Source organism: Nicotiana attenuata, unplaced genomic scaffold (assembly GCF_001879085.1).
Source record: "Nicotiana attenuata strain UT unplaced genomic scaffold, NIATTr2, whole genome shotgun sequence".
In the NCBI taxonomy this organism is placed as follows: Eukaryota; Viridiplantae; Streptophyta; class Magnoliopsida; order Solanales; family Solanaceae; genus Nicotiana; species Nicotiana attenuata.
Genome location: NW_017670462.1, coordinates 577,202 through 591,678, shown reverse-complemented (window position 1 = coordinate 591,678; position 14,477 = coordinate 577,202). Strand labels below are relative to the sequence as shown.

The following is a 14,477-nucleotide window of genomic DNA, read 5'->3' as shown; positions in this document are numbered from 1 at the left end:
TTGAAAACCTTGGGGTAAATCCATGTATACTTCTTCAAACAAATCTCCTTGTAAGAAGGCATTATTGACATCCATTTGAAAAATATCCCAATCTCTTGAGGCTGCAATAGCTACCACTGTTCTCACTGTTACCATCTTTGCAACTGGTGAGAATGTTTCATGATAATCCGAACCCTCTTGTTGTGTGTACCCTTTGGCCACTAACCTGGCCTTGTACTTGTCTATCTCTCCATTAGCTTTGTATTTGACTTTATATACCCATTTGGAGCCTACAACTTGTTTTCCTACTGGATGATCAACAATTTCCCAAGTGTGATTGTCCTCCAAGGCATTTATTTCCTACTTAATGGCTTCTATCCACTTCTCATCTTGAGATGCCTCATGGTTCTGTAACGGTTGAGACAAGATTAATGTAGGATTGATAGGGACCAGGAAGGTGATCATAAGATATATGATCACTAATGGGATACTGACAGAAAGCTGAAGTTTTCTTCCCAGTAACATAGTCCTTTAACCATGTAGGAGGCTTAGAGACTCTACTAGCTCTACCTTTGTCTGGTTCCTGACTATCAGATTGGTCCCTTGCAGCTAGATCTTCAAATTGTTCACCTACACTCTGGTCAACATCTTTCTCATTTGCATCCTGTTCACCAATGACCACCTGTTATTGATCCCTCTCAGCTGGTATGCTAGAATCTAAGGTGTTGTCAGTGTTATTAGAACTGATATTTGCCTCAGAGTCATTCATATATTCCTCAACATCTACTGCATTCTCCAAATCTGCTCCCTCTGAAAGAGTTTCAGGTACAATGTCATCATTTGAGGTGATAACATGAGGGCTTGTCTCTGGTCTAGGAATTGAATTCAATAGAAATAGGTCATCTTCGTCATTGCCTCCAAGGATCCTTTCCTTGAAAGGGAATACAGTTTCCCTGAAGGAGACATCTCTGCTTATCAAGAAAGTTTTAGATTCCAGGTCATACAACCTGTACCCTTTTTGTGTTTCTGAGTAACCCATAAACACTGTTCTCTTAGCTCTTGTAGCAAACTTGTCTACCTTTGGCAAAACACTGGCATAGCATAAACACCCAAACACCCTCAAATGTTCCAGTTTTGGTGTTCTGCCATGAATCACTTCATAAGGTGATTTGCCTTTGAGGACTGCAGTTGGCAGCTTATTAATTAGATAAACTGCAGTTCTAATACACTCTCCCCAGAATCTAATTGGGATTGAACTCTGAATTTTCAGAGCTCTTGCAGCCTCCAAGATATGCCTATACCTCCTTTCCACAACACCATTTTGTTGTGGAGTGTATGAAAAACTACTTTGATGGATTATTCCAAGATCAGAAAATAAAGCACTGCATTTGGAATTGAAAAATTCTGTACCATTATCAGATCTCAGCACTTTAATATTCATACCAAACTGGTTCTTTATCATTGAAAAGAATCTAGCCAACACAACTATCACTTCACATTTAGACTAAATCAAACATATCCATGTATATCTACTATAGTCATCAACAATTGAAACGAAGTAATACTTTCTGTCATATGTAGGCTGCTTATAAGGACCCCAAACATCTAGATGTACAAGTTCAAAGCTACCATCTGTTTTACTTGTGCTGTCTGGAAATGCTGTCCTGTGTTGCTTTGCCATTGGACATACTGAACACTCCTGCTAAGCATGGTCATCTGCCAAGCCTTTTAAGATAGGAATGTGCTGCATTGTCTTCATTGAGGGATGTCCTAACCTTGAGTGCCATAGCTTTGTATTATAGTTTTCTTCTATTACTGCTGCTGCTGCTATAGGTTTTATTGCCTCTCTAAGGATATAAAGACCATCTGTTTCTCTACCAATCCCCATCACCTTGCCACTGTAAAGAGCTTGTAGAAGACAAAAGTCGGGAAAAAATTTAACAGTGCACACAAGGTCCTTGGTCAGTTTAGACACTGAAAGCAGGTTGAATTTGAAGTCTGGCACATGCAGAACATCTTTTATTCTCTGTCCATCTAGAACTATTGCACTTCCTATGTCTGTTATTTGTGATTTGTTTCCAGTTGGCACCTGTACTTTTCTACTTACCTGGTTTCCTAGCTCACTGACATCAACTAGTTTCTCCTAACAAGATGTGATATGATGAGAGGCCCCTGAGTCAATGATCCATTCAAAAAGACAAGCACTCGACAACATGGAAACAATACTTGCCATGTTAACCTTGCAGTCAGATGCTGAGGATTTGTTTAGCAAGTCTACAAGTTGTTTGTACTCTTCTTCTGTGAAATAATGACCTTGGGACTGGTCCTCAGTAGAGTTGTGTCCCTCAGCAGAAGTACCTCCTTCAACTGTTGTATTATTTGCATAAGGCTTAAAAACACCAGCACCTTTCTCATGCATTAGCTTTCTTTTGCTTTTGAAATCAAGTGGATACCCTACAATCCTATAACAGTTCTCCTTTTGATGTCCTTTATACCCGCAATGTTCAAAAACTACACCAATTCTTTTGCCTTTCATCATCTGTCCCCTGCCAGCTAACATAGTCAATGGCTCCTTATTCATATCCATCACACCAAGAGCCCTTTGGCTTTCTTCCTGAATTACTAAGGCATATGCTTCATTTACTGATATCACAGGAGTTTTAAGTAAAATTTGACTACGAACTTGAGCATAAGTTTCATTTAATCCTACTAAAAATTGCACCAGACGCTGCTGATAGAACATCTCAAAAAATGGTTCTGATTCTTTACAATTACATCCTTTACCTGGTAACAAGGTATCTTGTTCATCCCAAAAATCCTTCATTTTAGTAAAGTATGTGGTAACAGAATCAGTACCTTGAGTTAGGGTTCCGATTTGAGTCCAAAGGTGATAGAATCTGGTTAAATTGGATTTTCCAAACCTTTCCTTGAACTCAGCCCAAACCTTTGCTGCATTTGATGCATAGACTATGCTCGGCAACTGCTGTTGTGATACACATCTTCCAATCCACGAGAGAACCACAGCATTACATTGTTCCCACAGATCTTCTAATTCTCCTTTGTATAAACTCTTCACACATGTTCCTTCTACAAAACCTAGCTTGTTCTTTCCCAATAAGTCCAAACGCATCGATCTACTCCATAATCCGTAATTTTCCGGACCTGTTAGCTTGATGTCTATTAGGACTTCTCCAGGCGTATCGGATGATTGAAGATAGAGCGGATGACGATGGTCAATTTGAGGTGTTGAGGTCTCTTCCATGGCGGATCAGCTAATTGAAGAAGAAGAAAGTAGAAGCAGATTCAAAGCCCTAATCGCTGCTCTGATACCATATCAGAAGAATCTAGAAGATGAGAGAATCACAACTGAAGAAATGAAATCTCTGTTTTTATTCATCTGCTTCAATGCACAATATTGTGTATATATATACACTGTAGCTCCTAACTAACTCCTCTAACCGACTCAACAGTACAAATACGAATACAAAAACATAAAGTCACGTGAGTAGCACATGACTTCAATAATTTGTTTTCAAGGCGCTCAACTGAATCTGTCTTTCTGTACATGTAAAGAGAAAACCAACAAGATATAATAAAAGGAAAATAGGAAACGAACTAGCGTAACTTAAAACTAGTTGTAATAACATACTCCCAAAAGCGATGCTAAAATTTTAATTTTGTGAGTTCTGAATTTTAATTAATAATTTGAAATGCTAATAATTAGATTCTAAATTTAATATTTGTATTTAATAATTTCTTAACGCAAATCCACGAGCAAAAGTTATTGAGTCCATATGTTTCACTTTATGTAGCATGATTCGGAGAACGCATGGTCAAAGTTTAGTTTTGACCATAAAATTAGACATAAATCCTTAAAGTTTTTGAAAATAAACTTTATTTATTTGGAAACAACATACAAAATACTATTAGTCATAATTATTTATAATTTAAATATTTATTAAATGTTTAAGAAAAATATGGTTAAAGATGAACCTTGTGCACTCCCAAAATAGTACTAATATTACAACATAAATTGAAACAAAGGGAGCAATGATTATATATAGAAGTTAGAAACCCAACATCCAAATAACAGTTAGAAGAGGTTTAACAACGACTTGTACTAAACAAGATTTTAGTTTCAAGTACTATTGATCGCGCTTATTACTTTTGTAATAATGAATAATTATTTATAATATTTATGTTTTCGACCAAGAAAACTTTAGTTTTAATGATAGTGTTTTTTTATCTCATATGCTCATCTTCAAGCATTTGACAGCGCTGCGCCTTTTATCTGGTTAGCTCAGTAAACAATCTGCACAACCAAACAAGCTCTCCAACTACATTTTTGAGGGCTCTGTACTCTACTTCTGCAGAAGTGGTGGCTTGCTTCTTGGACTTCCAGCTAATGGGATTGTCACCAAGTAATACCAGATACCCACTAAAAGATTTCCTAGAATCCGGGCAGGCAGCCCAATCAAAATCACAATATCCTCTGACTGTGCAGTCTGGACTAGTGGACATAAAAATTCCAAGACTGGGATCAGCTTTCAAGTATCTAAGTAAATGGTAGGCAGCCTTGAGGTGAGGTTTCCTGGGATCTTGCATGAATTGACTGAGGTGCTGGACACTACAAGCAATGTCCATCCTTGTATTTTGTGAGGAAATTCAATTTGCCTATCAAAGTTCTTTAGAGAGAGGGGTCTGCTAAGGGTACACCTTCTTTGGCTTGAAGTTTGAGTGTAGGATCCAATGGTAAGTTGAAGGAACTAACATGAAGGCATTCATACTCCTTTAATAGGTCAAGAGCAAACTTTGTTTGAGGGATTATCACACCATCTTCCTTGTAGAGAACTTCTAAGCCCAGAAAATAATTTAGTCTGCCCAGGTCCTTGATTTTGAATTGAGCATGTAGAAAGGCCTTCAAAGAATTGATTTCCTCTAAATTTTCCCTGTGACAATGACATCATCCACATATACAGAAACATATATAACAGAAGAGTCAGATTTTTTGTAAAACAAAGAATAATCATTGAGGGAATGTGCATAACCCTTAAAGCACAAGGCCTCAGCCAATTTGGCATACCACTGTCGACTGGCTTGTTTCAAGCCATACAATGACTTATTCAATTTGGACACCAACCCTGGTGTATCAACCAACAGTCTAGGAGGCAGGTCCATATACACTTCCTCATGTAAATCCCCATGGAGGAAGGCATTGTTGACATCAAGTTGGAAGACACCCCAATGCTTCTATACTGCAGTGGCTATAAGTGCTCTAATGGTTGTCATTTTCATAACAGGTGAAAAAGTTTCAGTGTAATCAACACCATCCTGTTGTGTATACCCCTTTACTACTAACCTGGCCTTAAATCTCTCAACACTACCATCAGCTTTGTGTTTGATCTTATACACCCATCGACAACCTATTGGTTTCTTCCCTATAGGTAAGGGAACTAAGTCCCAAGTGTGATTGGCATGGAGAGCCTCAAACTCTAGTGACATGGTTGTTTGCCAAGCAGGAATCAAGGCTGCTTCCTCATAAGATCCTGGCTCACTATCATGGCGAACACTTTGCACAAGTTGCTGACTATCAGGGACCAAGGAAGTGAAAGAGACATGATGATGTTTGGAGAAAAGGGCATTGAGAGAAAAAGGAGAATCTGAGTTAGATGTGGTGGCAGAAGAAGATGAAGTAGATGGACGGTGAACAGTAGGATATAGGTTAGGCAAAGAACACACACAATCTTCTAAATGTGCAGGTAAATGATGTTTAGACCTTCTAGGTACATGATTATTCTAAATTTGAGGTGTTGAATGAATTACAGGGGATTGCAAGGATGAAGGATGACTGGGGGGTGATACTGTTGGAGTAGTTGTAGGTGAGGCTATATGGGAGGTGTCAGCTGAATCTAATTGTGGTCTAGACACACAATTAGTTGAATGCATTTCAGGAGGTGACATATGTCGCGCCCCCTTTTTCCCTTCTCGCAGAGAAAGTTCGGGTTTCGACATTCATGGGGGAACAACTCGTTTCCTTTTTGGAATTGGGTATTTGAAGAGTCGCCACCTAACGGATTACGGTGCGTTAGGGAACCTAGAGCGATTAACTCTTGGATTGATTTTCATTACTAGAGATTTAGGGTAAGGGCTCAAAATAACCTTTAGGGGAAGGTGTTAGGCACCCCTCGCGGTCCACAATGGTGGGTCCTGGCCGAACTTAACTCATGAATTAGTCAAACAAATAGTTTTTAAACACATAATTGCAAATAAGAGCAGGTTGGATATCGTATAATAGACAAAGATTTGAACAAGTTGTATACATAAAAACAAGGTTTTAAACAGAAGAGATTTGGGAAAGGAGGGTCCTAGGTTGGTTAGCCTACAAGATCACCCCACACAATGTCCGGTAAACACTCCTCAATGAGGGACTACACGTGACATTAGCGCGTAGTCATCATATCCCATATCTACCCTTTCCACCCCTTTAGTGGTTATTAAGCGAGTGTTGGTTAGCGATCTCTATTGCGTGCTGTTAACCGTCCCTTCTTAATGATCCTGGAGGAAATTTAGGACCCCTACCTATAGGCAGTTCTAGACAGACCCCTAAGGTTTAAAGGAGAAAATACTAAGGCGACAGGCAAGAACAAATAGGACCTTAGCACATAAGGCAGAAAGAAGCAATTAGAGGCTCAAGTTTACCTCCACAAACAACGCACATAAGCAACACGACTCAAACACAAATAAGGGTCGTATTGTTAAACGGTATCCTAAGATATGATGTCTAAGTGAATATCAAGACATAGAAGATAGGCGGTTTGTTTTATAAACTCAGAAGTAATGGCCCTATCAGTTTTCTTATTGATTTTAAGCCTGTTAAATCAGAACAACATTAAGTAGCAGAAACAGTTTCAGAGTTGCAGGATTTGAAAACGTCCTATAGGCTTGCCTACACGCTTAATAGTGGTGTCCTAAGAGCATGATAACTACGTTTGATATAGTAAAACAGTGGGAAGATTTTAAAACAAACTCTTGAGTTCCTATAGGCATGCTTTCTAATAGTAAATTAGAGCAGTACTCGAAAGAATTCATTTCAGGGAAAACAAACCACTAATTAGACCAATTTCAAAGTAAACTAATCATGAACTCATTGACTTATTTAAACTAAACTAATTTTTAGATCTATATGCAGAATTTTTTATGTTGTTCCCTATGATATCTAGTTGTTTATAAACTTATAGGCATGATTTCTAGCGGAAATAAATGTAAACAGCCATTGGAACAGAAACTTGAACTTGATTACATGCTTAAGTATGATATCTATTTGTGAAGTTGATTGTAAAACCTATAGGCATGATGTCTAGCATAGTGAGGCAAACATAGCAATTATATGAAATCTTATAGGCATGGTTTCTAACACCGTAGAGCAGACATAGCAAATATTAGATCCTATAGGCATGGTTTCTACCCATCTTACCCCACAAATATGTAACTACCCACCCCTTTTACTAATCACCCCAATATTCGTTTATAAATTATTACAAACCAGATGAATGAATTACATAGATAAAGAAAAAGAAGAAGTTACACTATAGGGAGCCTGAAGTAGGCCCAAGTGGTTTCCCCAAACCTCCAATAGCCTCAAATGCCAATTTCAAAGACAATATCATTGTCTAGGTACGTTAGAGTTCCCTAAGGATCTCAAGGATCCCGGGCAATGCTCACACCTAGACTTTGTAACCAAATTGAGTAAGTGCAGTGTGGAAGGGCCAGCCTCAGTGTGCCAGAGTTCAGAGGGTTCTCAAAAGGATCCCAAGGCAGTAAACACACTGGAGGGGGCAGAGCCTAGGGACTTAGGAATAGAGTGAGAGTGCTTGACATAGTTTGAAATGGTTTCAGTAGGAAAAAACAGAGTAAAAAAGAGACTTAGTTGAAATAACTTTGTAGCCAAGGGAGTTGTTGGGAAAACAACTTTTGAAAAATAGTGGTGTAATTAAACAAACAGCAGGTAAGTCAAATAAGTTCTGTAATACTCAAATAACAGTCCTTCATACAGGGGAATGGGAATTGGGGACACATAAAGCACATAGTATCAGGAACATAACAGTTCTTGTGGGGTTTAAGGGATAGCTATTGGTAAGAGTTTCAGAAACAATCATAGAATCAGCCTTTTAAAGTGACAGATCAGCTTGTACATCAAAACTGGATAACAAGTAGACAAGCATTCAAAGTAAGGTAGAGTCATGTTGAGACAGACTACTAGGGGAGGGGGTAGAACATGTTCTGAAAAGCCCTAAGAAGGTTAGACTAGCATGCTAGATGAAGCAGTAATGTAAACATGTCAATTGCATGTTGAACAACAGAACCATAGATAGAAACAAACTAGAAACATGATAAACTGAAGTAGTAAAAGAAACATATTGGTTTTGAGACTTTAATTGAAATCAGAACATACCAGTAGAGAGATGGTAAACACAAAGTGAGGAATAGGAAAGCACAATAGTTAGTCTTGGCTTGTAGCCGGCTAACTCAGAATGATAGCAAGTAACCAAAGAGGGAGCCGAAAAGTTTTGAGTGTGAGAGAGCTTTTTTTTTTCCTTTGAGCCAATGTGTTTGTGTGTTTGTGTGTTTGAGAGAGTATGTATATATAGTAGTTCGAAACTAGGTAAAATAAGGCAAGAATCACAATAGTATAGTAATTATGGAACTCAGAACCAATTAGAGCAAAATCAGTACAAGTACCCCCTTAATTTAAGGGAATCAGTTCAAACGGTAAGAACAAGTAACAAATAAGAAAAGAAATCAATGTACGACCAATAAGGAAAGATTTCAAATATAGTAAGTATAGGGTAAACAATTAGGGCTAAGTTCAGAAAAACTCTAATTAAGGAGATAGTCAGTAAGAATAAAGTACCAATGCAGACAAGGTAGGCGAATCAATCAAATTGAATAGAAATGGTAGGAATCGAAGGTTTAAAGGAAGGTCTTCCAATCAAATCATGAAATAGGGGATCTAGAATCAATCAAGAGAAAGTCATGAGTCAGTGTTTAGCATATAAATAGAGTAAAATAAGAATAACCAGACATAGCAAGCAAAGAGGCAAGTCTTGAACAGTCAAGATGAACACAAACACATAGAGTTGATGTAAGCTAGGCGAAGAAACTCAGTAGAAACATATTCGAGGCGAGATAGTCACAGAAACTAAAACGAGAACCGGCCAGTCACAAAAATCAAACGAAGAAACCTAGAAAATTAGGGCTTTCAACATAGATGAGTTGAAGATGTAGTAAAATCATAGAATCAGTCAAAATACGCAAGAAATAGAAGTTTAAACACAAAGAATCAGTTAAACAAGGTTTTAAAAGAAGTTTCGAAACCCTACTTTTAGAAGAAGGTGAAAACCACTTGAAATCAACAATTCTTGTAAGGAGTTCCAAGGACAGTGTAAAATATTAAAGAAACAAACTCAAATCGTCACAGATCTAGGAGGTATAGAAAAGAAATTAGGGTTTCAAAAGAAACCCATATAGAGATGAAGAACCTGCTTGGAAAACCCAAGGATCGTTGCAAATACAGCGTGATTTTGCTTGAAATCACACCGGAGTAGCCAAGAACAGGCAAGTGATGAACCCTAGATGCAAGTTGGCATGGCCCTGGGCCCTTGAAGACCTTAGAGAAGGCAAGCATAGCATGAGAGAAGCCATTGAAGGTTCAAGAGACAATGAGAGGTCACCGGAGATAGCCGGAGATGGCGGTTGAAGACTAGGGTTAGGTTGAGAGTGTTTTGAGAGAGGAGAGGATCTTAGGGCGGCAGATGTGGGGAAATGGTTAGGGTTGGGGGGTCGTTTGGAAAAAAAAAAAGGAAAGACTGAATGAGGGCCGTTGATCTTTTATGTCAACGGCCAGGATTTGACGGGTTTTGGGTTGGGTAGGTGCATTTAAGGCCTGGGTCGGGTTATTTAGTCCGAAATTGGGCTGGGATATTGGGTTTAATTGAGGCTAAAATTGAAATGCAATTTGGCTAGATTTTAAATAGCCAATTTATCCCCATATAATTTATACTCCATCCGTTTTATATTGAATGAGGTACTTTCCTTTTTAGTTTGTTCCAAAATAAATGACACATTTCTAAATTTGGGAATAATTCAACTTTAAACTCCTCATTTTACCCATTTTACCCTTAATGAGAAGCTTTTATAACCACACAAAAGTCATTGCCCCACGAAGCTTTACCCCTTAAGCTTTTAAGACCACAAATTTCAAAAGTCTTTCTTTTTTTTCTTAAACTCCGTGCCGAGTCAAACTACCTCATTTAATTTGAAACGGAGGGAGTAATAAATAATAGATAATTTCTAGAAAAATAATTTCGTGTACTAAAATGATTTAAAATAGATATTTAACATTTTAAAAATATAGAAGATCAATTTTATGCATATAAATATAATTATACATTAACAGGGCTAATATTGTAATTATATGCATATTAGCTTTAAAAATATAAAATGCAATTATAAAAATGCACTAAAAATATTTTAACAATATTTTGGCATAAATATAGAATTTAGATGACTAAATTACCACAACAATAATTTGAGAGATAATTATTGGGGATTTTATGAGTAAAAAGGGAGGAAATAAATCAATTTAAAATCTTTAAAACTATAGAAAAATTACAAAAACCTTGTGCATGCTTATATATGCATATATATGCTATTTTGAAAGTATTTATGCATATTAAAAATATATAGGGAAAAATTGGGTATCAACAACATATCTACTATAGAAGGGACAGAATTAAGCACCAAAGGAAAAGAGGAGGGTGAATCAGGTAGAATAGCAAAAGGGAATATGTGTTCATGGAAAATCACATCTCTAGACACATGAATTTTTCTAGTGGCCAGATTCAGAACTTTTGTCACGACTCAGATTTTCCACCCTCGGGAGTCGTGATGGCACCTACTCGTAGAAGCTAGGCAAGCCACGAAATACAGAAATTCTAACTGTTTCATTTTTAATGCTTTTAAATAACTTGTAATAACAGGTGATCAACATTTAAATAATAGCGAAAGATGGATTTAAGCGGAAGACTTAGATAAACATAATACCAAAAACGATACGAAAAGCCAACATATGTCTCTACCCAGAAACCGGTGTCACAACATTCACGGACTGTCTATGATTACTACATACAAATGTCTGAAAGAAAGAAACTCAGTCTGTCTCGAATACAAATGATAACAGAATATAATAGTAGATAGAAGAGACGTCGGGCCTGCGGACGCCTGCATGACTACCTCGGGATCTCTGGACTGAAGGCTGGCTCCCAAGTTACTGCTGTTGTCCTAGTACTACTCCGGTATCTGCACAGAGTGCAGAGTATAGCATCAGCACAACCGACCCCATGTGCTGGTGAGTGCCTGGCCTAACCCCGCCAAGGTAGTGACGAGGCTAGGACCAAACTCCAGATAAACCTGTGCAGTTATATATATATATATATATATATATACACACACACAACGGAAAAATAAACTAGAACAACTAATTAAAGCTGGGAAGGGGAAACATGCTTCGAGGAATAATAGATAAAACAGAACCTCAAGAGAGTTATCAGGAAACCAAAATTTAACTTCTTACAAGGATAAGGAAAACAAAGGCAGATTTCACTCTCGGTTCACATCTCGTTGCAGGCATGCAACCCGGTACCATTTCTCATATCTTGTGGTAGGCGTACCACCCGATCCCATTTCATTATATCTCGTGGTAGGCGTACCACCCGATACCATTTCATTATATCGCGTGGTAGGCGTACCACCCGATCCCATTTCATTATCTCTCGTGGTAGGCGTACCACCTGCTCCCATTTCATTACATCTTGTGGTAGGCGTACCACCCGCTCCCATTTACATGTCAACACATAATCACAAGGAATCCCGGCAAGGGAACAAAAGCAATATAATAACTTCCCGGCAAGGGAGCAACAATATCAAGACAAACATCCCGGCAAGGGAGAATCAGCTATAACCAATACTAACTCAACTCCTACTCAGCTCAATTAGTACCAACACTCAATCATAAATAGAATCCACGAACAATAAACTAAATCTTTGCTCAATATCGCGAATCATCAATCAAAGCATACGTAGTAACATTTAAGAACACAACATCTATCAATTCAAGACTCACGGTCATGCTCGACACCAACGTATAGATACTCGTCACCATGCCTATACGTCGTACTCAACAAGAAGCAATTAGCAAATAGGACACAACTCCTAATCCCTCAAGCTAAGGTTAGACCGGACACTTACCTCAAACTTCCACGGCCAACTCAATCCTCAAACACCGCCTTTCCTTTCGAATTTGGCTCCAACACTATCGTATCTATACATAATCGACTTAATAACATCAATATATCCTAAACAATCCAATTCCAATGCTTAATTATAGCTTTTTAATCATTCTTCCCAAAAACCCAAAAATTGACCCCGGGTCCGCTTGGTCAAAACAGGAGGTTCGGACCAAAACCCGATCACCCAATCACCCACGAGCCCGAATATATAATTTCTTTTGAAATCTGACCCCAAAACGAGGTCAAATTCCCAAATAATCAAAAAACCCTAACTCTACCAAATTCCCCAATTTTCTAACATTAAAACCCTAGAATTATTGATAAAAGTTGATGAAAAACATTAGATAGTTGAAAGAAATCAGTTAATGAATACTTATTGTGATTTGGGAAGAAAACCTCTTGAGAAAATCGCCCTAGTTCTTCTATTTTTTGTGAAAGTTTGAAAGAAAATCGATGAAGTTATGGTTTTTAAAAAGACTCACTGCCCGACTTCCGCATCTGCGACTCGTGGGTCGCATCTGCGCAACCGTACGTGCGGAAAAATGGTCTCTTCTGCGGAAATGGCTAGGCCCCGCTGGGGCCGCACCTGCGAAGGAGTAATCCGCTCCTGCAGAATTTTGCCCGCATCTGTGAAGGTTTCCGCACCTGCGATGCACTTCTCGCACCTGCGAGTCTGCATCTACGGCCCAAGAACCGCAGGTGCGGTTACACCAGAACTGGTGCAACAGCAACATTTTTCTTAAGTTTAAACACCCCAGAACCTACCCGAAACTCACCCGAGCCCTCGGGGCTCCAAACTAAACATGCGTACTAACCCAAAAACATCTTATGAACTTATCTGTGCGATCAAATCGCCAGAATAACCTCTCAAACAACGAATTAAACCTCAATGAATTCCTTCAAACTTCTTAAAAAATCAATTTTAGCAATTTAGGTCCGAATCACGTCAAATGACATCCGTTTCTCACCAAATTTCACAGAATCATCTTAAATCATATATAAGACCTGTACCGGGCGCCGGAACAAAAATACGGGCCCGATACCATCATGTTCTAATCAAATTTCATTTCAAATTCCTTTAAACAATTTCAGAAAATAATTTTCTTCAAAAATTCATTTTTCGTGCTTGGGACCTCGGAATTGGATTCCGGGCATATGCCCAAGTCCCATATTTTCCTACGGACCCTCCGGGACCGTCAAATTACGGGTCCGGGTCCGTTTACCAAAAATGTTGACCGAAGTCAACTTAAATACATTTTAAGTCAAAATTTCAATATTTCACAGATTTTTCACATAACAGCTTTCCGGCTGCACGCCCGGACTGCGCATGCAAATTGAGGTGAAGGTAAAAATGGGTTTTAAGGCCTCGAAACATAGAATTTAATTTAAAAGCAAGTGATGACGTCATCACATTCTCCGCCTCTAAAACAACCGTTCGTCCTCGAACGGACGGAAGAAGGAAGTACCTGAGTCGGGGAAAAGATGGGGATAACGGCTCCGCATATCGTACTCGGACTCCCAGGTCGATGCGAGGCTGACCTCTCCACTGAACACGAATAGAAGGAAAACTCTTCGATCTCAACTGACGAACCTGCCGGCCTAGAATAGCTACCGGCTCCTCCTCATAAGACAAGTCCTTGTCCAACTGGACAGTGTTGAAATCTAACACGTGGGAGGGATCATCGTGATACCTCCGAAGCATAGACACATGAAATACTGGATGCACGACTGATAGCTCGGCGGCAATTCAAGTCTATAAGCCACCTCTCCCACTCGATCAAGAATCTCAAACGGGCCAATGAACCTAGGGCTAAGCTTGCCCTTCTTCCCAAATCTCATCACGCCCTTCATAGGCGACACTCGAAGCAATACCCGCTCACCGACCATGAAAGCCAAATCTCGAACCTTGCGGTCAGCATAACTCTTTTGCCTGGACTGAGCTGAACGAAGCCTATCCTGAATGATCCTGACCTTGTCCAAGGCATCCTGAACCAGATCCGTACCCAACAACCGAGCCTCTCCCAGCTCAAACCATCCAACCAGAGACCGACACCGCCTACCATATAAGGCCTCATAAGGAGCCATCTGGATGCTCGACTGGTAGCTGTTGTTGTAGGCAAACTCCGCTAAAGGCAAAAACTGATCCCACGA

At 39.0% G+C, this 14,477-nt stretch overlaps 1 protein-coding gene across 1 annotated transcript; it reads right to left on the bottom strand.

Annotated features, from left to right (window-relative positions):
- Window positions 1–4,266: 4,266 nt before the first annotated feature.
- On the bottom strand, window positions 4,267–4,623 carry LOC109239793 (uncharacterized mitochondrial protein AtMg00810-like). Its single transcript, XM_019406385.1, has one exon. It carries the CDS (start codon window positions 4,621–4,623, stop codon window positions 4,267–4,269), a length of 357 nt encoding a protein of 118 aa, XP_019261930.1.
- Between the last annotated feature and the right edge of the window lie 9,854 nt (window positions 4,624–14,477).